The sequence below is a fragment of the Micromesistius poutassou genome (assembly GCF_964030765.1).
Source record: "Micromesistius poutassou genome assembly, chromosome: 19".
NCBI lineage: Eukaryota > Metazoa > Chordata > Actinopteri > Gadiformes > Gadidae > Micromesistius > Micromesistius poutassou.
In genome coordinates, this window is record NC_140289.1 from 1,697,596 (window position 1) to 1,723,069 (window position 25,474).

The 25,474-nt window shown below is 43.3% G+C and overlaps 2 protein-coding genes and 2 long non-coding RNA genes across 4 annotated transcripts; 3 read left to right on the forward strand and 1 right to left on the reverse strand.

Moving 5' to 3' along the window:
• Positions 1-5,645: 5,645 nt before the first annotated feature.
• LOC311363677 (solute carrier family 2, facilitated glucose transporter member 5-like) lies at positions 5,646-11,535 on the forward strand. Its single transcript, XM_084483636.1, has 12 exons — positions 5,646-6,240; positions 6,436-6,534; positions 6,621-6,781; positions 7,175-7,299; positions 7,386-7,538; positions 7,988-8,113; positions 8,369-8,556; positions 9,136-9,246; positions 9,448-9,549; positions 9,976-10,051; positions 10,293-10,420; positions 11,150-11,535. Exons 1-12 carry the CDS (start codon positions 6,106-6,108, stop codon positions 11,372-11,374), a joined length of 1,629 nt encoding a protein of 542 aa, XP_084339762.1. The 5' UTR covers positions 5,646-6,105; the 3' UTR covers positions 11,375-11,535.
• A 127-nt stretch (positions 11,536-11,662) lies between these two features.
• LOC311363678 (C-reactive protein-like) lies at positions 11,663-13,773 on the reverse strand (the record flags this gene model as incomplete). The annotated part of the gene is made up of 5 exons (XM_084483637.1): positions 11,663-12,544; positions 12,654-12,686; positions 12,872-12,955; positions 13,106-13,232; positions 13,624-13,773. 5 exons carry the CDS (start codon positions 13,771-13,773, stop codon positions 11,916-11,918), a joined length of 1,023 nt encoding a protein of 340 aa, XP_084339763.1. The 3' UTR covers positions 11,663-11,915.
• A 2,650-nt stretch (positions 13,774-16,423) lies between these two features.
• Positions 16,424-22,323, forward strand: LOC311364157. The gene is made up of 4 exons (XR_014639134.1): positions 16,424-16,501; positions 21,552-21,822; positions 21,898-22,015; positions 22,211-22,323. It is a non-coding gene; the product is annotated as an uncharacterized lncRNA (long non-coding RNA).
• A 1,057-nt stretch (positions 22,324-23,380) lies between these two features.
• LOC311364158 lies at positions 23,381-24,555 on the forward strand. Its single transcript, XR_014639135.1, has 3 exons — positions 23,381-23,455; positions 23,637-23,790; positions 23,897-24,555. It is a non-coding gene; the product is annotated as an uncharacterized lncRNA (long non-coding RNA).
• Positions 24,556-25,474: the final 919 nt, after the last annotated feature.

Below are 25,474 nucleotides of genomic sequence, written 5' to 3' on the forward strand. Positions count from 1 at the left end.
TGTAAATGAATTATACTTCGTACACGGACCAAAGATAATGTCCTAACATCTGCCGGATACGAAAGCAGCATGAATGAATTCGGTGTTTTACCCATTAATAGAAATTGTGGAACAGGCTTAAAGAAGGCTAATTGCAAAAGGAAAGAGTGTTAAAGCGTTGGAAAGTAAATGGAAAAGCCAACGACATTACATTGCACATTGTACACATCGTAATTTTGTCATAGTCAATGATCATGTTGTTTCAAGTATCAGTAGTACTAGTAGCAGCCCTATGAACATGTTTCATTCCTGATTTTATTGTCGATCATTAAATAGTTGTGGACCCGCTGATTCAAAACAAAACAAAACAAAAAACATTAATACCACCATCGACCAAGAGGAGGCAGTCTTGTACACATGATACCAAATGGGATACAGATTGTAAAATGAAAACAAGATACTATCCACCACGGATTAATGTGATCATGTAAGAACCAAAGTGACCACCAGTGCCTACATGTTTTGAGAAAAGAATCTGAAATGTGCAAAAAAGACTGAGTCCCGCTGTATTATTCAGGCTGAACTACAGCGACTATTCACGGGCGCGAACCCACTACTGAGCGGCACGGGGGCTTTGACCTGCTCCGTTTCCGACCTGGGCCGGTGCACCCCTCCTTAGACGACCTGGTAGTCCCGGGCTCCCCCGGGAGCACCATATCGATACCGAACTTAGCGCGGACACCCGATCGACATAGCCCACTGCAGCTCAGAACTCCTGAGCTCAAACGATCCGCCAGCCTCAGCCTCCCAGTAACTTGGATTACAGGCGCACGCCACTGCGCCCGGCGAGAGCGAGCAGCGCCAGTAGGAGATATGGCTCGTTCGCGTGTGATGTCATACAGGTGGGCTACGTGGAGAGGTTGGATTAACGCCTCTAGGTTTTCAGATCTAGAGTTAGGGTTAGGGGTTCCGATGGGATGACATTTAGGGTTTGGTTTTTGATTTTAGGGATTGGAATTAGGGTTTGGGTTTACTACTACTAACCCTAAAACAAACCCTGGAACCGAACCAAAACCTGTGTTGTTCTTGGTGTGATAGCGCCATCTAAAGGAGTTTAGATGGCACTGGCAGTAGACCTAATTCACAACTCTCCCTCTCAATTGTCTTCTGTTAGCGAGCCATTTAATATTAATGCTTTTATAGACTAGGACGTATTGTTTCTCCTTTAAATTAAGCAATGTCCTTTTTCTGCTACAACCAATTGTATTTTATTATCAGAGTAGAGTCAATGTAGACCGGGCTGGTTAACTTTTAAATAAAAATGCAAAGATAATTTCCTAACATATGCCGGATACGAAAGCAGCATGAATGAATTCGGTGTTTTACCTATTAATACAAATTGTGGAACAGGCTTAAAGAAGGCTAATTGCAAAAGGAAAGAGTGAATAAAATACAACGTAGACTACTGCAATATTGGAGGCCGTGTTGAGTTAAAGCGTTGGAAAGTAGGCCTAAATGGAAAAGCCAACGACATTACATTGCACATTGTAGGCCTACCCATCGTAATTTTCTCATAGTCAATGATTATTTTGTTTCAAGTAGGCTATCAGTAGTACTAGTAGCAGCCCTATGAACATGTTTCATTCCTGATTTTATTGTCGACCATTAAAGTGTGGACCCGCTGATTAAAAACAAAACAAAACAAAAAACATGAATACCACCATCGACCAAGAGGAGGCAGTCTTGTACACATGATACCAAATGGGATACAAATTGTAAAATGAAAACAAGATACTATCCACCACGGATTATTGTGATCATGTAAGAACCAAAGTGACCACCAGTGCCTACATGTTTTGAGAAAAGAATCTGAAATGTGCAAAAAAGACTGAGTCCCGCTGTATTATTCAGGCTGAACTACAGCGACTATTCACGGGCGCGAACCCACTACTGAGCGGCACGGGGGCTTTGACCTGCTCCGTTTCCGACCTGGGCCGGTGCACCCCTCCTTAGACGACCTGGTAGTCCCGGGCTCCCCCGGGAGCACCATATCGATACCGAACTTAGCGCGGACACCCGATCGACATAGCCCACTGCAGCTCAGAACTCCTGAGCTCAAACGATCCGCCAGCCTCAGCCTCCCAGTAACTTGGATTACAGGCGCACGCCACTGCGCCCGGCGAGAGAGAGCAGCGCCAGTAGGAGATATGGCTCGTTCGCGTGTGACGTCATACAGGTGGGCTATACGTGGAGAGGTTGGATTAACGCCTCTAGGTTTTCAGATCTAGAGTTAGGGTTAGGGGTTCCGATGGGATGAAATTTAGGGTTTGGTTTTTGATTTTAGGGATTGGAATTAGGGTTTGGGTTTCCTACTACTAACCCTAAAACAAACCCTGGAACCGAACAAAAGATGGCACTGGCAGTAGACCTAATTCACAACTCTCCCTCTAATTGTATAGGCTAGTCTTCTGTTAGCGAGCCATTTAATATGAATGCTTTTATAGACTAGGACGTATTGTTTCTCCCTTAAATTAAGCAATGTCCTTTTTCTGCTACAACCAATTGTATTTTATTATCAGAGTAGAGTCAATGTAGACCGGACAACTTTTAAATAAAAATGCAAAGATGGTCCGTGTACGAAGTATAATCCATTTACAGTTGTTCACGTTGTATAATGAAACAGGCCAGTTTAGGGGACTTAAAAAACATGTAAATAAAAAAATATGTAAATATGTAGGCCTATAAGGTCTGAAAAATATGAAAAAGCAATAATAATGATTATTACTACTTAATACGTGACAAATGAGTCTATTTAAATAAAGGCTAGTCACCTCCCAAATAAAGTTGCAAAAGCACGGCGTGTCTGATTTTGTTGTGTTGCTCTTTACTTACCACTGCATTAATTTTGTTATTATACAGGCCAGAGGATAATCCACCAAAAATATATATTTTTTAATTTTATTCATGTAGCCTAGTTAAGAGAGAGAACGGTAAATAAACTTGAAGGATTTTTACATCGGATAGCCAGTGGCGTTATTGTCATGACAACAGAGCAATAAAGTCAAGGTAAATCAACTCTTTCTAACAGTCAGGGGGGGGGGGGGGGTTGCGGACGGACGGGATTGTTGACGGGGGGTGTTTGCGGTCGGACGGGATTGTTGACGTGGGGTGTTTGCGGTCGGACGGGATTGTTGAGGGGGGGGGGGTCACAGTGAAAGTCACAGTGAAATCCGGGGACATTTCCGGGGACAGCAGTAGCCGGGGACAGGTTACTGAAAACGGGGACTGTCCCCGGAAACCGGGGACGTCTGGTCACCCTAGTTTAGACACCCACGTTTTAAGCCGTTACAAGCGCGCAGCGTTTGACCCTCGCCATTCAAAACCATGGATGATTATTTCTAATGTTGAAAATAAATGAAAAATAGGGATAATGTGGTCTTTGGTGTATACGTTTGCATAAACCCGACGTTATTGAGCTAGTTTACTTCAGGTGTAGGCCTACGCCTTTTTTGGTAAATACATTCATGGGGTGGTCTAGTTTACCTCAGCAGTACCCGTACTTACCAATTACATCCATGGGATCCCACTGTGAGGGATTTATGGCTCAACGTTGCCCCCTAGCGTGCATCAGCTCTATGAGAAATGATCAAGGACAACCCCATCAAAATGCATGGGTTTACATTTCGTTCCGTGTAGCACGAAACAAGTCAAGACAATCGTGCTCTGGGAGACGATTCAATAGATAACGTTCGCGCGCATGAGCACGAAATTGCGTGATACCGGGTTGGTCAGCGACCACATTACATTACAGTGTGTGTGTGTGTGTGTGTGTGTGTGTGTGTGTGTGTGTGTGTGTGTGTGTGCGCGCGCAAAGCGCGTAGGGCATCCACTGGGCTGGGGGGGACAAAGGACGGAGCTGACAGCTGGTGGGGAATATCACACATCAGAGATGGCTGTTCGCCTGCAGGGCTTGGCTCTCTGGTTGGCAGCCGTGCTGTCAGGGCCTCTGTGTGTCAACTGTTACTACGTCAACTGTCAACTGTTACTACGTCGACACGCATAGTCCACTGTTCGATGACGAGCATGCTCGTCTTTTATCATTCTGTCATTTAGCAAACGAGATGTTACTCAAAGTCGCTCGAGTTAGTATTGGATGTGTTATTAAGGCAGGGTTGCCTAAAGACACAGAATTTAACATTTATTAACAGTTGTGAAACTTTTCAATTTTTTCCTGCCCCTACTGCAGACAAATAGTGAGATTGGACTGTTGGGGCATATATTTGATCATATTTACTAAAAATTAACCAAATTGAGCCTTGATATACTAGTTATAACAATACTGTGCCATATCGATGAGTTGTAGCTCAGGTGACCTTTTGCTTATCTCATTGGAAATGTAACATAAATCCTGGCACTGGCACTTAAAAAAATGGCTAGTACATCTGTTTTCAACCTTGGGGGTTTATTACATATAATTTGATTATAGTGCTGCAATGAGTGTCCTGTGAGGATCAATCCATTGTATTGGTCCTGAGAGTTGGCTGACATTGGTGTCCCTCCCTCACCCTGAAATACTGAAGGATGCTTGCTGATTAGACACTGGGCCAGTTGCCCACCTCGTTCATTAATTAACTTAAGATGTGGAAGGCCACACTGCAATGAGCTAACCATTCACTTGCTATGGAAATGCAAAGGCTTTGTTTACAACATGATAATCTATAGTCTTGATTGTTCTTGGAACTAACACAAAAACACATTAATCCCACAAAGCCCGGCAGCATCCCACTCATGACTCCGGCGATCAAAATAGAATGTGCACCACACGCACAATGGCTCCTTATGCTAGGAGGACAACAAGAGCAAGAAGACGTTGTGTTGCGTCTTGGCGTAGTGTGTGTCTAAGATGGGGAGCTTCATATGCTTCCATGTCTACATGCCAGATAGCAACTTCAAAAAGGAAACTGCATTCTGAAGGAAGAATGGGAAGAGAAAGAAGAATGTAAATAGCTTGACGACAGATCAATCGCAACTGGCTTTGCACCCGGAGTGAATTTAAAGCTTCACCCCTGGACCTATGGCTCCATCTTCTGGAATAAAATGAAGTCTGCTGCCCTTTCTCTCTGCTGCAGGCTTGCACAAGGAGCTGGGGAGTTGTGCGTGGTGCTGTAATGGTCTGTCCGCGGCTGAATTATGGAGACATTGAGCAAGATATTGATGAGAAATCCCATTAGGGGTGTGGATCCGTAGAAATACTGCTACTTCCAGTATTGAAAAAAGGGGATGAAACATAATATCTGTAATATAAAATATCAATGAAACAATTTGAGGCCTACTCTCATTTCAATGACAATATCCCTTTTATGTTGGTTACCTGTTACATTTAATTCTGTGTATCTATTTCAAGGTTAAAAAGGCTATTGCGTGGATTTTAGAACAAGAACATTTTACTTAATTTTACAAATCTGTATACAAATAATAGCAATGATATTGATAATTTCATGTTTGACCATGCTATACTGGAGCTTAGTTATTTTATCCTCCAAACCAGCATAATTTTAATCAGTACATAACCAAATCCTTTATAATCCACAATAACATAAATTTATTTAAACACACAACATGACAAGAGCATTACAGATACAGTATTAAAAAACAAAACCAACAGAGGGAGCTCATTCTAGTGGAAGTTTCCCTGCTCTATAACACACTTTTCAATCAAATAAATGCTTCATTGCTTCATCTCAAATTTCTATGAGCAAACAGTTAGCCCTGACCAGGTGTTTGTGGCCTCTAATTCCTGTATCGTATGTGTATTTATAAAAAAAGAAAATCTTACGTATTGAGCCCAAGAAGTCAGAACCATAAATACACACTCATGACTTTATCGAGAGATAACATCTTACAATAACAAACTTCTTCACCTTCACCTGGGTTTGAAACTCTGAATACAAGGGTTGACCACAGGCAAAATGATCACTGCAGCTTAACAAACTATAGTTATTTCATATCAGGTATGAAGTACAGGAGAAACATTTGTGTTTCTTCAACAAGTGAAAGGAGGATTATACTACATTTAATCAGCAATAGGTGACATGATAATTACAAAGCCAGTAAACCCTGATAGCAATGCCCTCTGAGCCCCAGTCCAAAGGTCAGTACACAGCCAGGCAACTATCAGCTCCTCTAACAACAAATCCACACACAGACCCGACAGCCATGACAGACCAGCAGTACCAGGGGAATCCATCCAAGAGAAAAGGGGTGAGTACTGAACCTTTTTCACACCCCCTCTCCCCACTGATGTTTTGATGTCATATTAAAGAAGTGAGTATGATTTTGTCAGTTCATATAACTACTAGTCTAGGGTAAAATAATATGACAATTCTGTGGAGACAAGCTTTGAGGTTCCTAGCTGGGATGAGTGAATTTAATCATTTTCCTGATATCCACTGACAGAGATTGACTGCAGTCCTCGTCTTGGCAACGCTCATTTCTGCATTTGGTTCCTCCTTCCAATACGGGTACAATGTGGCCGTGGTCAACTCCCCTTCACTGGTAAACTAAAACACCCCATCAGGCCATCTACAACACAGTGGTCTATAGGGGACCTCACTGTCCTGATCTTCTGGTTCTCTGTGCAGTTCATGAAGGCCTTCTATAACTCCACCTATATGGAGCGCTATGGCACACCAATGGAAGAAGAGGTGCTGACTCTGCTGTGGTCCCTCTCTGTCTCCATGTACCCTCTGGGGGGCTTGCTAGGCTCTCTCATGGTGGCCCCCCTGGTCAACAAACTGGGGAGGTAACACACAAGGCGGGCGATTTGGGTTTTATTAGGATGGACTTCTCTGGTGATTAAACCATGATGTTCACCCACAAAACCATGATGCATTGCTTTATCCAGATCCGTAGCCATCTGTGACCTAAACATTAGGAATAATAAGCTCATTTAATTTTAGAACTGCATGACCAAAATGACATCCAACACAACCACAACATACAACACACAGGCATACACACACCCACACAGACACACACATGCACAGACACACACAAATGAGAATAATCATCAGAAAACTTCAATAAAGTGGAGAAGTAATTTACATCTAATCTTCTATATCAGTCTTTTTACTATATATTGTGTATTGCTTGGTGAGACATTGACGTGAGACCGACGTCTGTGATCACCTGACAGGAAAGGCACCCTCCTCTTCAACAACATCTTCTCCATCATCCCTGCCGTGATGATGGGGGTCAGCGAGACCGTCCGCTCCTATGAGATCATCATCGTGGCCAGGGTTCTGGTTGGCATATGTGCCGGTCAGAGAAACACTAATAGTCCTTATTGAAGTGTTTCTAATAGACAAAGTGTTTCCTTGTGTCTGATGGTCCTGCCCCATCGCCAGGTCTGTCATCTAATGTGGTGCCCATGTACTTGGGGGAGATCTCCCCAAAGAACCTGCGGGGGGCCATCGGCATCGTGCCCCAGCTGTTCATCACCATTGGGATCCTCAGTGCCCAGGTGCTGGGCATCAGGAACATCCTAGGGAACAGCACAGGTCTGGACCCATATATATATATATATATATACTGTATACATCCTTAAAGTGCTGAGTCACATTATGCAGCACCATTACGTTGATATTGGTGATTCAGCATTGGCGGGCTTGTTGTTTTTTCCTCCATGCATACAATCTTTTAATGGCTGATTTGTTGAGTGATTGGTTGAATGCTGATGTAATGTCTGACTGAATAAACTGACTGACTCTCTGTCAGTCAGTTTACTGTCTTTCTGTTTGTCTGTCTGCTTGTCTGACTGCCAATGTGTCTGTCTGCCCATTTGTCTGTCTGTCTGTCTGTCTCTCTGTCTACACGTCTGTCTGTCTGGCTGTCCGTCTGCCCTTCTGTCTGCCTGTCTGTCTTTCTGTCTGTCTACACGTCTGTCTGTCTGTCTGCCCGTCTGTCTGTCTGTCTGTCTGCCTTCCCATCTGTCTGCCCTCTCCCCCAGGCTGGCCTCTGATGCTAGGGCTGACGGGTATCCCTGCCCTGGTGGAGCTGCTGCTGCTGCCGCTGTTCCCAGAGAGCCCCAGGTACCTGCTCATCCAGAGAGCGGACGACACCACCGCAAAGAAAGGTAAAGGAGCGGGACAGCCTCTCAGTCAGGTCCTATCTTAAGACAAGATCAAATGTGCACCATACAGCTGATTAAATGATGGGATAACATAAACACCTGAATAGACAAACATCTATTTAAAGGAAAGGTTGGCAGACTATGAGGTATGGTATTAAGACTGCCGTGGGGTATAGCTCAGACTGGTTTGAATTGAATACTCTTAAAACCCTATTGTTTTGAACCCTGTCTTAATGTATTCTTCCTCCCCCCCCCCAGCACTGCAGCGGCTGCGGGGCTGGGAGGAGGTGGACGAGGAGCTGTCCGAGATGCGTCTGGAGAACCAATCGGAGAGGGCGGAGGGCCAGCTGTCAGTGGTCAGCCTGCTGTCCCAGGCCTCCCTCCGCTGGCAGCTCACCTCCATCATCGTCATCAACATGGGCCAGCAGCTCTCGGGGGTCAACGCGGTGAGACTCCCCAGGCCCCCTCCTGGACGCTCTCAGTGTGAAAGGACTGGTTCATTTTTGATGAAATACTCGCATGTGTTTTGTGTCTAGCGAACCTCAGATAGATGCTTGCCTGCAGGGCTTTAGATGTTGTTGTTGAGGAACAACACAGAAAGGCAAGAAACAGAGCTGTCCTGTCAGCACCCCGGCCATTCATTCCACCATCATCATTTTTCCCGGAAACAGCCGTGTTAAGCAGAAACCAGGAAGGGAAGGTCTTACAGTTTCTCACTTAAAGCTTCCTCAGTGTTGTGTAACATGAACTTATACAGACTAATTAATCACACGATTCTGCTTACCAAAGCAACAGGGCAACTTACATAATATACAGTTGAGTCTAGCCTCCACCATTCAGCAGACAATAGACTGAACAATTATTTGGGGGGTTTTAGTGAAAAAAGCCTTGCACCTGAAGTTAATTAAATTGTGTTATTTCAGTCACAGCTAGTCAGGGAGTTATACACGTGTTAATTGATGTATTTGAATGCTGCTGCAAGCCTACACATGCCTATGTTTACAAGTAATATTAATTGCTCCTAGATCTACTACTATGCAGACAGCATCTATGCCTCAGCAGGGGTCCAGGAGAACCACATCCAGTTTGTTACCGTGGGAACAGGAGCTGTCAACGTCGTTATGACCATTGCGGCTGTAAGTGGTCTGATTTAAACATATTCAACTGATTTTCTAAGTGTACTCGACTAATTCCTAACTTTATATGTTGATCTTTAGCCTTGTTTTTCAGTTTTTAATGAGCTTTAATATTGGTTGTTTCAAAGTCAACCACTGCACTGGGGGACTTGTTGGAGTTATTATTAAAAAATATATTTTTAATGGATATTATGATCCAAGGTGTTCATTGTAGAGGCCGCAGGTCGCCGGCTTCTTCTGCTGATCGGGTTTGGAATCTGCTGTGCGGCGTGTGTTTTACTCACCATAGCCCTCAAATTTCAGGTAAGGTTTGGTTTAAGTTACCCAATCTAGGGTCAAAACTTTACGCTGATGCCATCTACAGGCTACCATAAACAATTCTCATTTAGTGAGATATTTTACAGGGCCCATAGGCCATTGGTGCGTTCCCATTCTTATCTTGCTGTATAATTGTATAATATTATAATTAGAGCACATATCGAAAAGCCACAGTGTTTCTATAGAAATTGTGCATTTTCAAGCCATTTTTTTACCCCCTGTCGCAAAATAAACAAATGTGGTTCTCTGGTGGCTCATGCACGGCTTATTCATTAGCTATGCATATACAGGAAGGAGCGTCTTCTTGTCTACATGCCCTAAATGGTATGGTTTCCTTAATGTTTGCAATCCTTTGAAACCCCCATAGTTAACACAACTCCTGGGCTGTTTTGTTGCCATGTGTCTTCACAGGAGAGCTTATCCTGGATGCCCTATCTCAGCATAGCCTGTATCATCATCTACGTCATTGGCCACGCCATAGGCCCCAGTGAGTGACCCTGTGACCCTGTGGTTGTTTACGCACACACTCATCAAACCATGGCGCCCCATTAGCCCTGAGTGTTGTTTGGATATGTGTTGACGTATACTAATGCACATTTAAAAGGCCTGACAAATGATCATTTTCCTCAATTAGTGAGCCCTTGCTTCTCGTAGACTACGGTGATCTGTACCAGACACGGTTCTGGGAGGTTAGACCCTGTCTGACCGCATCTTCCATGCGTATCAAGGTCCCATTCCCTACGTGGTGACCACGGAGATGTTCAGGCAGTCGTCCAGGCCGGCTGCCTTCATGGTGGCGGGATCGGTCCACTGGTTGAGCAACTTCACTGTGGGGCTGGTCTTCCCCTTCCTAGAGGTAAGTCCTACAAGCTCTAAAAGGCCTCTCTGATGAGTAGTCCCTTCAAATATTCTCAATAACACGATCATGATGATGATGATGATGATCATCATCATCATCATAATAATCCTGAACCATATCATTGCTATAATCATCAATAAGGCCATTTTCAGGAAATGCTTTGAATGGATGTCTATGATGATCATCATCATCATCATCATTGTCATCATCGTCATCATAATAATCCTGAACCATATCATTGCTATAATCGTCAATAAGTTTTCAGGAAATGCTTTGAATGGATGTCTATGTTTTGTTTATACTTTCTTTGGCTCACCAAAGTAAACACACATTTTCTTTTCATGTTTACTTCCTCCTTGTTGAAGCTCCATTTACCATCTTAAAAGTCAAACAGGATGGAGAAGGCAATGTTTTCGCCAAGTTCTCATCCCTATGAGGTATAAAAACGTACATTCAGTCCAAAACCCTTTCGGTTTGGCAAGTGCAAAATGTCACAATGACTTGTGACTTAAGATTACATTCGTGTTGTATTGAATCTAGTAAATTCCCCCCAAACCCCCCAGGAACCAGAAACAGATCAGGGTTACGTGGCCCAGCCGTGTATGGTGATGGGTCTTCGGGCCTTCATCACAGCAGTAGGACACGGTGCATGTCGTTGCCGCATATCATCAAGGGTTCGGTTCCCTCTTCCCTCTTCCAATAACAACCTTGTTCCTTGTTCTCCAGAGAGGCCTGGGCCCGTACAGCTTCATCATCTTCTCCGGCATTTGCCTGGCCACGCTCATCTACATATGGATGGTTGTGCAGGAGACCAAGAACAAGACCTTCCTAGAGATCAGCCAGATGTTCGCCAAGAAGAACAAAGTGGAGATCAAGCAGGCCTACGGCGACGAACCACTGAAGGGCAGCGAAGTGGGACCAGAGGATGTACCAAAGGACACTGCTTTTTAGAGGAAACTGAGAGCATTCAGGAGGGAGAGGAGGGAGGAAGTCTCCCCTGCTGTGCAAATGTCTGAGTCGACTGGAGCCGGTTAGAATTTACCTTTTTTTTATTACATCAAACAAACACCAAGGCTTCTGTGTGTCTCCGGTCCAAAACATTAAAGACCCTTGTATAGATTTCTGTTTGGATGGAAAGTTCTGTTTAATAGAGCCATTGTGTTATGCCACAAGAGCTATAATACAATTAAATTTGTGTTTGTGTATGCCTCAAGTCATCACATGAGCCATTAATTTTTTTCACAAATGTTTATTGATGATACAAAAAAGAGATATTAAATACATGGCTGATACTGTGGGTGATGGTTCATAACTATTGTTGTATATTAAATATTCAACACACTAAACTAACTATACGGAACTCCTATTCTTCATTCAAAAGAAAGCATTTCACCTTCACCGTGGGCTAATATTTTTTTATATAGAAACAACAGCCTTGCAAAAATAATTCGGGAGTTGAGTGTTGAGCAGTGGCGGGGGGGGGATGCGGATTTCACTTCTCCTGGCATCGGGTGTCGTCGCCGATCTGCACCCCGCCGTACAGGCTGAGCGGCGTGGCCCCCCAGCTGAACACGTTGCCCGCCACCGTGGCGTTCCTCTCGCACGACAGCTGCTCCCTGACATCGGCCTTGCTCAGCACGTAGTCCCACACGTTGACGTCCGTCATGCGGCCCACGAAGGCGTCCGAGTCAGAGATCCCCAGGAAGCCGTCCTGGTCCTTGCCCAGGACGAAGACCCCCCCCGTGCTGATGGAGTAGCCGCCCCTCAGGAACTGCTGCTCCTCCCCCAGCTGCCCATTGATCCACAGCTCGGCGACGCCTGTGTGCGACGACCACGTGACGCAGTAGTTGGCCCAGTCGGGCGACTGGAAGCCGTGCGGCAGGTTGACGAACTCGTTGCCAATCCAGAGGCCCACCTCCTGGCCCACGTTGATCATGAGCTCGTTGTCCACGCCAGTGGTGGAGTAGGACATGACGGTGTGCACGGTGCCGGGGTGGGGCCGCACGTGCATGCAGGCGGTGAAGGCGTGCAGGTCCATGGGGTGGAGGAGGCGGGCCAGGGCGTAGCTGCCGGCGTTGCGCTCTGGGAAGTTGAGCACGAGGGAGGAGATCGCTTGGGGTTCTAAGAAAAGAAAATATGAAGCCACGTTCTTTCTTAGAAAATGGCATGCACTACACATTGGTTCATCTTCTTTAAGGCCTTAAACAGGAGGAAATCACTGGACACTCACCATGGCTGGAACTCCTAGAGTCGTGCCTTTCATCTGAGGAATTATACAAACACACACAAGCCAGGTCAGCCAATTGTACAAACTATCCACCAATTGTATTACCAGAGAAATGCATTCTGTGAAGGAAAGTACTGAAAAGAAGCAGTTTTATTTTGTGTCACATTCAGCAATTTATGGTCGTTTTGATAGTTGGTGCTGACAGCACACTGTCCACTCACTCGAATGAATGTGTTTTCCAAGAGAAGTTATTATGTTCTCGATTCTCAAGAGCTTCGACTCGATTTCATCCTGCCGACAAAACGCTGAGAGGGAACAAGATAAACAAAAGTGAATAAACATTTTGAAACAGATTTACTTCTCAGTTTAATAAAAACGTTAAAGGTTTTGGGGTTCAGGTTTAGTTCTATGGCTTTGGTCCCATCATATTTCCGTTGAATTTAAAGGGTACATACTGCCTTTCCCGAGGCGAGGCAGGAAGGAGGACTCCACCACTCGGTCGTTGAGGGGCTGGGCCATGCGGTAATCATTCCATATGGTCTTGTTGTTGTGGTCCATCAGAGTGCTCTCAAGCTTCCTGATCTGAGAGATAAGAGATGAGAAGTTTACACTCTGGGTGGAGAACTAAAAAAACACAACCCGAGTGCAGCAGAGCCCACCTTACATGATGAGGATACATGGCAGATAGTGGTGTATCAGTGTTCCGTGGTGTAATATACGGAGGAAATTATTTTAGGGGTTCTGAAATAACATATTTGGAGAAATAAACATCACTCAAATAAATGAATATGAAAACAAAAACCTCACTTTAAATTTCCAATTTCTATTTCATTCATATATATATATAATTTATTTATTGCAATTTAAGTCCTTGAACGTTCTCTGAAGTCTTAACCTTTAAGACAGGACAGGGATGTGTTTGGAGAATGCTCTTTATGCCCACTAAAGAAAGCATATGGGGTTAACGTGGTACCTGGTTGTGGGAGAGAGTGATGGGGGTGTCAAACACTGTCCACAGGATGCTCTCGTAGCAGGGAGGGGTGGTGAGGGAGCCCTGGTACCTGAAGAAGTGATTGATGTTCTCTGGGAGCATGGAGCGCACGTCGATGTGCGAGATGTTCATAGCCTGACCTGGGAGGATCATTTGGCATTGTTATGAAGTTACATCACAGTTTCCAGTTACAGTGTGATCACACAAGTAAATAATGTGTCATATGCAATGTTACAACATGTTGGAAGCTTCACAGGTTGGCAGATCACTTTATTGGCTAAGAACAGGCGAAAAAGAGAGTTCCACACCATGGATTAGGGTTGGTCTATATGGGACTTTGGCTGGAGAGAGAATCTGCAAAATGTCAGCGGGCGTGCGAAGAGCGCGCGCGGCGAACATTTTTTATAACTAGCCGAGCGTTCTGGGTTCGCCTTGTTGAAGGACTATAGAAAACAATGAACGGGACCGGAGACGAGATAGTGTGTTCAGCAGCCAACTTCGCTTCACTTTAATTCTTCACCCCCCCTTACGGCAATTCCCGAGGGACACACCTCCTTTTCCCAGCTAAACACAGAACAGTCTGTTACATACGTCCCCTCCTCAATAAGAAACGTCCACGTTTCACTTGAAAAAAAAAAAAAAAAAAAACATGGGGAGAATATCCCCCTAAATTCCCATCACCTGTAATCCCAACAGAACTACAATATAGGCAACACAACTAATCAGAATATACATCAAATACCCGGACTGTAAATCTTCTAAGCAGTGGTCGAGTGCAAACTATACCGTCACCCTGTAACCAGTGATCCAAACATATAACCAACACTGCCAAACATTTATGCAACACATTGAGGCTACATAAAACCTAACCTGAAACAAAACAAACAAAAAAAACCATAAACCATAAACCATAAACCAAATTTTTTTTTACAATACTGTTGGGAAAAAAAGTCTGCCTAGTTACTTGACCAGATAAAATGAGACGGAGAGGTAATAAAGTCTGTCAGCACGAGGGCCTCGGATTTGAGTAAAGTGGCAAACTAATACTGATTCATAAAGCGTGAGAGATCGAATATTCTACGTCCCCTAACAGCGCTGAGGTCGTCCGGAGCTTCACCTCCGAGGAGGTTCTGCTTCGGAAGAGCACCCGTGATCCGGTGCATGAGAAACTTATAGTATCTTTCCTAGCCAGGTGTGTGTGCTAGACTTTGTGTGGGTTATAGAGGGTTCTCTTGTCCCTGAGCCTCCGGGTTGTGTTGTCTTTCTGTGTGATATGTGTGTCCTCGTCATCCAGCTGTGGCAGTGTTCTCCGCAGACTGATAGGGGGGCTCGAGGGTCATCTTGACCCTCTTGAATGTGTGGTGTGTTGTGTTTATTAGACTTGGGCCCAGAGTTGACTATATTCATAATGTAATGGGGGCGCTGTTGCACATTTTCTGCAACATGCACGCAGCACGAGTTTGAAATAGACAGCCATGAAGTCGAAAAAACGGTGTGCATTATAACAACAACATAAATAAACATAAGATCTACCCCCACCCTTCACCTTGTTATTAAATGTGCTTAATAAATAGATTTGATTTGATTAGCATTTTACAGACCCACACAAAGGATAGGGCGTTTAGTACGGTCCATCACCGTTGCTTCTTTCCCCATTAAAAGCTACAGTCAGTCTTTAATTACGTAGATTTACCTTTGGGCATTTCCTATTATAGGCTACTGTGTAAAAGGCTGTTTAGAATCAACGTTTGTATCAAGAAAACAAAGACCCGCCCCCTGGGGGTCACACTTTTCGGTGGGTCGCAGAATTCGGTGTAACACCGGCACTACTTTTTTTGAAAGTTGCCGGTTCGCAGCCGTGTCTCAGAACACTTGTACAGCCATTCAGTTTATGATATTTATTCATTAATTGCGCCGCGGCCGAACTGACGCGGATATTCTCTGATATTATGTAAGCATAAGCACCGCGGAAACCACTGCCGTCAAAAGACGCTGATCCATTTTCACTGTTGACGCGAGTTGCTCTAGTTCTTCCTCCACGGCCCTGCAGCGGGCAATGATCGGACAAGATTGTCCGTGTGTGGTGTTCCGTCTTGTGTTCGAATCTCATGTATTTGTATTTACGATCGGAGAGCAACAAATGGGCTGAGATTCTCTTTATGTGTGTGGTGTACATCCGACTCAAAAATCTTGTAGAGTGGGGCAGCCTTCAGTGCGTTGTCTATTTAGGGAACCTGACAAACTGTAGCCCACTGTTCTTATGGTTTCCTCGACGATCGTGTGAGGCATTGAAGCAGTTTTTAACGCAGCAGTTTTTTCCAGGCACTGTTAAAACAGTACAGAGTTGCAACAACCTCCTCTGCTAGCAGCTACCGTGTCAACAATGACGCAAAGCTCAGCTGCACTCGGAGGGGCGTACCTTCCAACATGGCGGGAAGGGGAGGGGCTCTGTGCGTGACGACAACTCCTCATTCTCAATAGCCCCCCGCTGTCTCTTCTTTTGTTCCTTATTTTTTTTCTTTTTACGTTTTGCCGCACCCGAAAGCATCTTGAATGTTAGCCTACTCAAAAAACGACCTGCCTGCTACCTTTATTGTTCCGCTTAGTCTTGACCCGCTGACCTCTCCTCGGACTTGATTGGCGTTAATGATATGTAGCCCCTACGATAACCTTTCCCTCAAAATAGCCTCACCCAATCGCACCCATGAACTTCGCCATAGGCTCGGCCAATCGGTACTCGCATGCAGTGCACTGGCGAATGAGAGGAGAGAGCTCGAGAGAGCGGGACTAGAGAGAGTTGGTGAGGAAGAACGAAGAAGATGGCGGCGCTCGGCGAGGTCCCATGCTGACGGAGATTTCGGTATGATAGATCAGTTGAATAACAGTTTAGCTCTTAGTTATTGCGTGTGCGACATGTTTTAATCTGAGCTACGGAACAGTTACGGCTGGAGTGGCGTGTGGAGGAGCGGAAGACTCCACGCATCAGCGCTGAAGATTCATCCGGGGTCGTATTATTAACAAGTATAGTTCGCGTAGTGCGAGGCGACCGCCCTCGCTAGGTAGTGCAAAGTGTTGACTATTCAGTTATATTACTAGCCCGTCGCCAACGTTGGAAGCTTGTCACGCCAAAGAACGAAGAGCCAGCCAGTTCACTGCTACAGACCGGGACGTGTCTGTGGCTCCTGCTCTCTCCCTCTCCCGCCATTGATGCACGGTGCGGTGGGTGAGTAAATAGGCTACCCTGCTGCCACACATGGCTATCATTCTCAACGGACAGCAACGCACTCGTGATGGACATGTCTAATTGGTGAACGGTCGGCACACACGTAACGTGGACAATCCGAACCAAAAGGAACATTGAACCGAGAGTGGGCATATTGTTATTGAGTGTTATTATGTGTATGGTGCAAAACAGTTTCTGAAGTTACAATTGACATACTTGTTACTGTTGTGTAATAGTGATAGTGTTGTTAAGCCAAACCGTGAAAGTGTTATTGAGCCACTCTGGTGAAGTGGATGTTGATGTAAGGTTTTGAACATTATATTGTGGTTACAGGTTGATAGGGAAGCTATTCCTCTATGCTTTACATTTGATATATATGTATTTATGTATGTACTTCCTTCCCATTCAGGGAAGAGTGATTTACCCCTACTAAGCGGACGTAGGTTACGTCCGCTACACATGCCATTTAAGAGAAGTTCTCTGAAAAGCTCTTTGAGGTATCTTTTTGCCATCTTTCTCTCTTGTTCAAATGTTTGGAATCACATAAAAATGTTCTTGTTCATTTTGATGCCCTGGCTGTAATTTTAGGTTAAGTATTGAGTAAGTAAATGAAACCAAATAGTAGAGTATCCACATTAATTGCCTTAAAAAATAACAGTAATAAAAGAAACGTAACGTTATTTTAAAATGACAGCACTAGTTTGAGGCATTTATTTGCGCTCTCAGACCTTAACCTTTCTGTCGTGTTCGGGTCAAATCTGACCGATTTCCTACTTTCATCAATCATACATATTGTGTTTTACATTTTATTGTCTCAAGGCCTTATGATATCCTCCACACTAGGCATTTGAACATATACAATTGCTGATCACCACTTTCATTGAAGTTTGAGTGGTTTTGAGTGGTTTTTGTAACACCTGTGGTCCACCATCACCACCGCATGCACACACAGTTTCTGTGTCTATTCTTTGTATATTCACTGCAGTTATTCATGTAAACCATGACTCTGAGACATTGTTTACAGCTTAAAGGGGAGTTAAATAAAATTTGGTGATGATAAATTTTTTTGTGTGTGTGTTAATGTAAGAGCAATTACAACAGGCCGGTCAAATTTGACCAGGAGCACCAAAATAAGGGCGGAGAAATGAACACGACACAAAGGTTAACCAATACTTTATTTTCATTCTTCCCAAACGCACGTCTTTCACTCAAAATAAACATTTCACGCGCAACTAAAAGACGCAAGGGAGCAAAAGTCTTGAGCATGTGTACACTAAAGTCACAAATGTGTAACAGTAAATTTGAAGTCGGAAATTTGTAACAGTAACAGTAAATTTGAAGTCGGAAATCTTTTTTCTACCATTGTAAACACAAAATAGGGGCTACGAGTTCACAAGTCCTTTGTTACAGGTGCATAAATCCTATCCTGTGCATCACAACTTAAAAGAGTCACACACTTTTGCTACAATCATTGCAGCGCAGTTGGTGCAAAACACATTCACACACCCGTGTTTCATAATCTGAGAATGTGCACATTTGTGCATTCGTAAACCGTTCCTCACAAATAAAATGATATAGATCGCTATGTTCATTTTAATGAGCTCATTTGCACTCCCTGCACCCCCTGCCGGCAACTTTCATTGGTTTATGCTGCAATTTTGTCCCGCCCACGGACGCTCTGCGTCATACGGATACGAATCACTTTTGCTACACATGTACCACCTAGACGTGTTGCAACAGTACCCGCAGGGAAAACAACAGCTGAGACTCGTAGCAGCAGATTCAAGCAGTTGTATCGATGGACTTGTGCTCGCTCATTAAAATGCTCAATGAACATAGTGATCTATATCATTTTATTTGTGAGGAAATATTTCACAGATGTGCAACTTCTGTTGCATTAGTTCACATTTGGGTTTACGAATGCACAAATGTTGTGCACGTTCTCAGATTATGAAACACGGGTGTGAGAATGTGTTTTGCACCAACTGCGCTGCAATGATTGTAGCAAAAGTGTGAAGTGCATGACTCTTTGAAGTTGTGATGCACAGGATAGGATTTGTGCACCTGTAACAAAGGACTTGTGAACTCGTAGCCCCTATTTTGTGTTTACAATGGTAGAAAAAAGATTTACGACTTCAAATTTACTGTTACACATTTGTGACTTTAGTGTACACATGCAACATAAATATTTACGACTTCAACTTGACTGTTACACATTTGTGACTTTAGTGTACACATGCTCAAGACTTTTGCTACAATAATACCTTCATAGTACTGGCGGCCGGTGAGTTACATGGGAGTCAATGGGCGAGAGGAGGAAAGTCCTCCTCCGAGTGGGTGGGACCATAGATATATAGAACATATATTATGTTCTATATATCTATGGTCCCACCCACTATATATATGGGTGGGACTAGCTAAGGGATCGAATCGCACCAACTACGCGGTGGTTGGTTCATATGCACTGCGCTATGAACCAATAAGCAGGAGCCCTGGCTAGGCTCAGTGTTGCCAGATTGGTCAGATTTACAGGTCTACTTTTAACCACGTTAGATTGGAAAAATAATCATTGGGCGGAAAATGTGCCCAATCTGGCAACGCTGTCTCGGTTACGAGATCCAACCCGCGCTGCAGTGCAGCTCAGTCTAAGAGACACAAAGCAAGTGAAATCATCTGAACGATAGCGAGATTATCACCATTTGCAAATAAAGTGCAAAATGGAAACGATGGAATGTTGTATTAATGTCATAACCCGGCTCCTAGGCTATGACAAATACGGCACTGGACACGATAATATGGCAAAAAATGAGTGAATTTATTATATTAACTTAAATAACTGAGGCTAAAAGTACCAATGTGAAGTGTGTCAGTCAGTAACATCAGTAATGTAAATGTGGATGTGTGAGCAATATGAGGTGTAAATGTTGTAAAGCGAAAACAAAGCAGAAACCAAACAAAGAAATGTGCTGCTGCTGCTGGTGGAGATGCAGCCGAATGCCAGAGAGAGACCAGAGCAGAGTTGAGCCAGGGTTTTTATCCTTTCAGGAGCGCCTGCACCAGGTGCTCCCAATCTGTACTCTGTTGATGGTATGTTCAAGGACGCATAGGAAAAACAATAATTGGTTAATCACATCCAAACATCAACACTAGACAAGGGACCGTCACATTAAACAAATCATTCCGTTTATTGAGTTACAGTGGTAAGTTAGCGACCAAAGAAAAAGGTAGACCAATTCCCAAAATCGAGATCACCAAAAGTAATGGCAGAGTCAATGTTGTGAGTGCTACATGGTTTGCTAAGTACTCATGGCTCACTGGTAGCATTACTAACAATCGACTGTATTGCTGGCCCCGTTTGCTCATGAATAATGTCAAATCTCCAATGTGGACTGTTCAGGGGCAGGAGAGGTTAACAAATTTGGCCATTATTTTGATTGAAAAGAAAATGCTGAAATCACTAAACAAAAGATCCCGTTTGGTATGACCAGATCACTGATATCTTCGCAACACAAACCTCAAGGAGGATTGACTTGATATACAAATTAAGTCCCTCAACCATGACCAACATCCACATTTACCTCAATCAATGTTAGGCTTACAGCCCATGTAAATAGTTGTTAAATAATGTTGTTGTTGTTCTTTTACTAGTTTGTTACTCTGACCGTTTTGTTTGATATTGTAGAAAGTAGGGCTGAACGATTTTGGAAAATAATCTAATTGCGATTTTTTTTCCCCCCCCCTCAATATTGCGATTGCGATTTAATATGCGATTTTTTTTCAAGGTCCTCATATCATGTATTTTTCAACGAACACAAGCAATAAATCTATCTTTCATAATAAACAATATCAGATTTATTTTCGAACTCCTTCTCCCTCATCCTGGTGCTCAATGTGTTAAATGCATCGGCATTTTTATGTGTGTTTGCCAGCATACGTTCTATGTGGGCGTCTGCCCAAATATCCAATATGCACACATAGGGCCCTAGGGGTGCTTGAGCCCCTGCCCTTTTTGCCTCGTATTAAAAAGTGCCCTCTGAGTGTTCTTCAACAATCGTGCCCGCAATAGCGCTCGTCCGCGATCCAACCCCCACGTCAACAATAGCGCTCGTCCGCTCACTCGCAAGTCACGTGACCAATCAAATCGCAGCCTTTGCGGTTAGAAAATCTAGTTTTGTCATATCGTGATATTATCGCAAATGCAATTAATCGTTCAGCCCTAGTAGAAAGGATGTTCGTGCAACAATTGTAACTGAAAATAAACATTTGATGAACCAAATTACAACCAATAGCTTCAGTCATTGAGGGCAGATCTTTTTAATTTAGTTTTACAAATCAAGAGTAGGCCTGATTTGACTAATTGGCTTTGCATCCTTTCCTTCTGCCCTTGTAGTCACATAATTATCCCTCCCTGCTATTTTGTAGTTCACCAAAACACCCTGAAACAATTTGAGTCTCACATTCTTATGCCACCATATGCCACAAACAGTGCAAGCAGGCCAATGGCAACCAAGCGCGCAGTCCTTCCTTCCTCACTTAAAAAACCACCAGCTGCCACTGGTATGAACTACATCCAGAACCAGAATTTGTCAACATCCAAAATATGTTTTGAGTGACATGAATGAAAATCCTACAGGTGCTGCAATGAGAGTAACATATTCTGTACTCTTCTTCTGAAATGTTCCTGCAGGTTACAAGCAGAATCCGTTTGTGGTACGGCCCAGTTACCATAACTGGGCACCATGGATTGGTCCCCACACAAGAGGCTCCAGTGTGGTGTCAAACACAGAACACTGCAAAATCCACACACCAAGGAACCCAGTTGAAGAATCCGACCTCTTAATTACAGAGGTCATTTTGCACCACTACAACAACGGATGCAATGCCAAAACAGAACATGAAGAAAACATTGGGGAGTGCACTGCAAATCCAGTTGAACTCCAGTGGGCAGACGGTTTTAGGTATGTACGTGCACAGTATAGTTGTGACATTCGGATTTCAAACTGGTATTGTCTTGTAAAGCCTCTTAATTACAGAAGAACATTTTGCACCACTACAACAACGGATGCAATGCCAAAACAAAAGAGAACATGAAGAAAACATTGGGGAGTGCACTGCAAATCCAGTTGAACTCCAGTGGGCAGACGGTTTTAGGTATGTACGTGCACAGTATAGTTGTGACATTCGGATTTCAAACTGGTATTGTCTTGTAAAGCCATCTCCTGCAAGGACGATTACTCACTGACGAGATTCTGAACCTGAAGGTATTTGCACACTGTGGAGTATTTGTATGGTTTTTCTCATTGTTAAATCTATCAGGGCTGTAATATTTGCTATTTAACATCATAGGTGGAAGCTGTGCGAAGTCTCTGCAAGGGGTGTGGCATACTCCAAGGGCTCCAGGATGGACCTTATTATGAGGCTCCGCAAAGAAATGCAGAACCGGTCAGCATATTAGTTAAGTATGTTATCAACCGTTCAATGTTGGTTCTGCTGTGTTCAAAAAAGCCTTCTGGTGATGTGTTCATTACATTTGTGGTGATCAAGGTAGCACAATCTGGAGTCATACTATGCACACCTGCTCCACTGTTGCTTAAACCAATAATGGAAGCCAATTAATTAAGCAAGCTTAAATGGCTTAAAATGTTGACCACAAATGTCAAAATCATGTGAGGTCTTTAATAGTGTATTTCACCATGCTATCCTTTTGTCTTTTATAGCACCATTGCAGCAAAGATAGTGCCAGGATCCTGGGCATTTGTTTCAAACAAGGTGATGGAAATTTTGGATTTATATATGCAATGAAATGTAATTGTATTAAATATATTTAAATATAATTGAGTTGTCAATAACTTCTGGCTTTTTTATCAGAATATTCCAGAACAAGCAGGCAGCGCGGACTGTGGCGTGTTCATGCTAATGGTAAGTGATGGGATTGTGCACCTCGGCATCAAACATAATAACATAAGCAGGTGCCAAGAGAAAAGGATCATTGACATGGTTTATATGTACAGTAACAACTGTATCAACTGTTCTATCATATGAAAAGAATGTTAACCGTTGTTTATAATATGGATTACAGTACGCACTGTACATGGCACTGGACTGGACCTTCGACTTCACTCAGGTCAGCAATTTAAATCTGAAATTGTTAATGTACAGATTTTAGGATTGAAACTACAATGACATCTTTCTTCATCTACTAGCATGATATGCCACATAGAAGGAGATGGTGGTGCCGGCTTCTTCTTCAACAACATTGAACACCAAAGGTATGAACAACTTCTTACTTGATAACTACGATGTGTTTCTGTGGGGCGGGGGGGCGCTTAAAGGAACAGGAAAGGTACTGTAGTTTGTATTAGTCCCCAGCAATAGGATTTTGTCAACAATAATAACACTTTGTTTTCCTGTACCAAATGGACTCTTAAACCGAAATATGAACCAAACCATGTGTACCGTCAAACCCCCCTACATGAAAAGCATCTTGCTAATGTCACCCCTTTGACATTTCTATGTAGGAAGAGAAGACGGCTAGAGCCCATGACGCATGGAAGAGAGCAGGAGCAGGAGTTGGCAACATGTATTGAGCAGGTCTTTTATTTATTAATAATTTATTTTTGATTTTGTTTGTTTGCATGTGTTTCGTTTTTGGGGGAATATAATATTTATTGAATACATTCAGTGCTCATGCTTTCAGTATTTCTATTAATGCTGTTTGGCTTAATACTAACTGGAGATGATGTATTCAATAGAAGAATCTTATTTGTTTCAGTTGCCATCTTGCCTGTTGGAGATCATCTTTGCTGAGGTCGTTCTTCATGATGGAGACAGAGCTCTAATGACCCTGTCCCTGGTGCCTTCCTGCTTCAGAGAAGTGGTGGAGAGGGAATACTTCAAGAGAAAAGTGCATTTTCTGTGGCTTGACAGTAAGATTACAAAAACTGTTGTAGCTATACTGGTTGCATACTGCATGTTTTCCATGTTAAATCAATTTGAGAAATCATCTTATTCTCAAAATTGTTGTAACAACAGGTGTTGCAACAGGTGTTGCAAACTGGACCATGTTCTCGGCACAATACAGGGCAGACTTTTACAAAATGTACACTCTGGATATGTGTGGAGAGTGCAGGGTGACTTTCAAAAACTGCATACCAGGTATGAAAATTATGCATGGAAATGTAATGAGTACTTCTTTCAGTTATTGCTACCTAAAGATGGCAGTGAAAACTTGTTTTTAAAACTTTTGTAGAAGTTGTTGCAAAGACTGTAGTGTGTTGACCAAGTACTTGAAGACAAATTTATTCCTATTCCATGGGCATCCATAAGGCAGTAATGATGGTCTCATGCAGTAGTAAAAGAATAATAAATATGGATATAAATAATTTAATAACTAATAATTGTAGCCGTTTAAAACTGACACAAGTAAACATTGCAATTACAAGTAATAAAACCCAAGAGACACAAAAATAGAACCTTACAGTGGGTATCTCTATGGGTAGAATACTGACCAGAGGACTTCTAGACACCAAGGGTTTCTTCAATGTGATAATCCATAGAAGGGGGGCCCTCTAACAAGGACTGTTTTTATTTACCGACAGGCTACAGGAAAGGGGAAAAGAGGGGGGCAGGGCATCTACTCCGAGAACTCGCACGCTGGCTTCTGCTCTCACACACAATAAATGGGCCATGGGTTGGTGGGTGAACATTCATTTATTTTTATTTATGATTTTATTTGGTTGAAAAGTTTCCAGGATGCTGTGAATGTTGGTCGAAATAGGATCTACAGAGGGGCAACTCCAAAATATATATGAAAATGCTTTGTGTCCATGTTTATGCCACATCGGGATTTGGATACACAACTAATACTTGTTAGTAGGATCAATTATCTATTGGTTTTTGTCTTCTCATGGAATTTGTTGACAGAATATATCACTAGATTTATCCTTTCATTTATGTCACAATATTTCTGATGTGACTTATTGAGTTGATGATGAATTGTCCGCGGGGGGGGGGGGTCATGCAGGGTCGATTGCAGGGTCATGTCAAAATAAAATTATATCGCCGGGGGGGTTATGCATAAAGTGATCAGAGGTCCAAATCCCTCCGGGATAAATAACCAACAGTCCCTAAGTTACGCAAGTTGCAATTTACAACAGTTTAGTTACTTGTGGAGACCACGAGTGGTTTTAGTCCATTGGGTTGAATTTGTTATTACCCAGTGTGCTTTGTGGAATGGTCTCAATGTTTTGTTTTATTTCATGTGAATAGCCTAGGCCTAGTTTACTAGTAGGCTTTTTTTTCAGAAAGCAGATGTTCGTCACACGATGTCATTGATGTGAAATATTAATGGAGGCTATCGGGTGACAGCGGCAGAGGGCTAACCTGCTGTGGGACTCCCAGCATCCTGCTCTTAAAGGTGACATATTATACCACCAGGTGGGAGTGGGATTAGCCCTTACGAGCCGTTTTTTAAAAATCACAAGTGGGCGTGTGCACCTAGATGTACGATGGTAGACTGATCTATCCAACGCACATCTAGGTGGACACGCCCACTTGTTCAAACTGCTTGCAACGGCTAATCGCATTCACACCTAGTGGTATAACATGTCA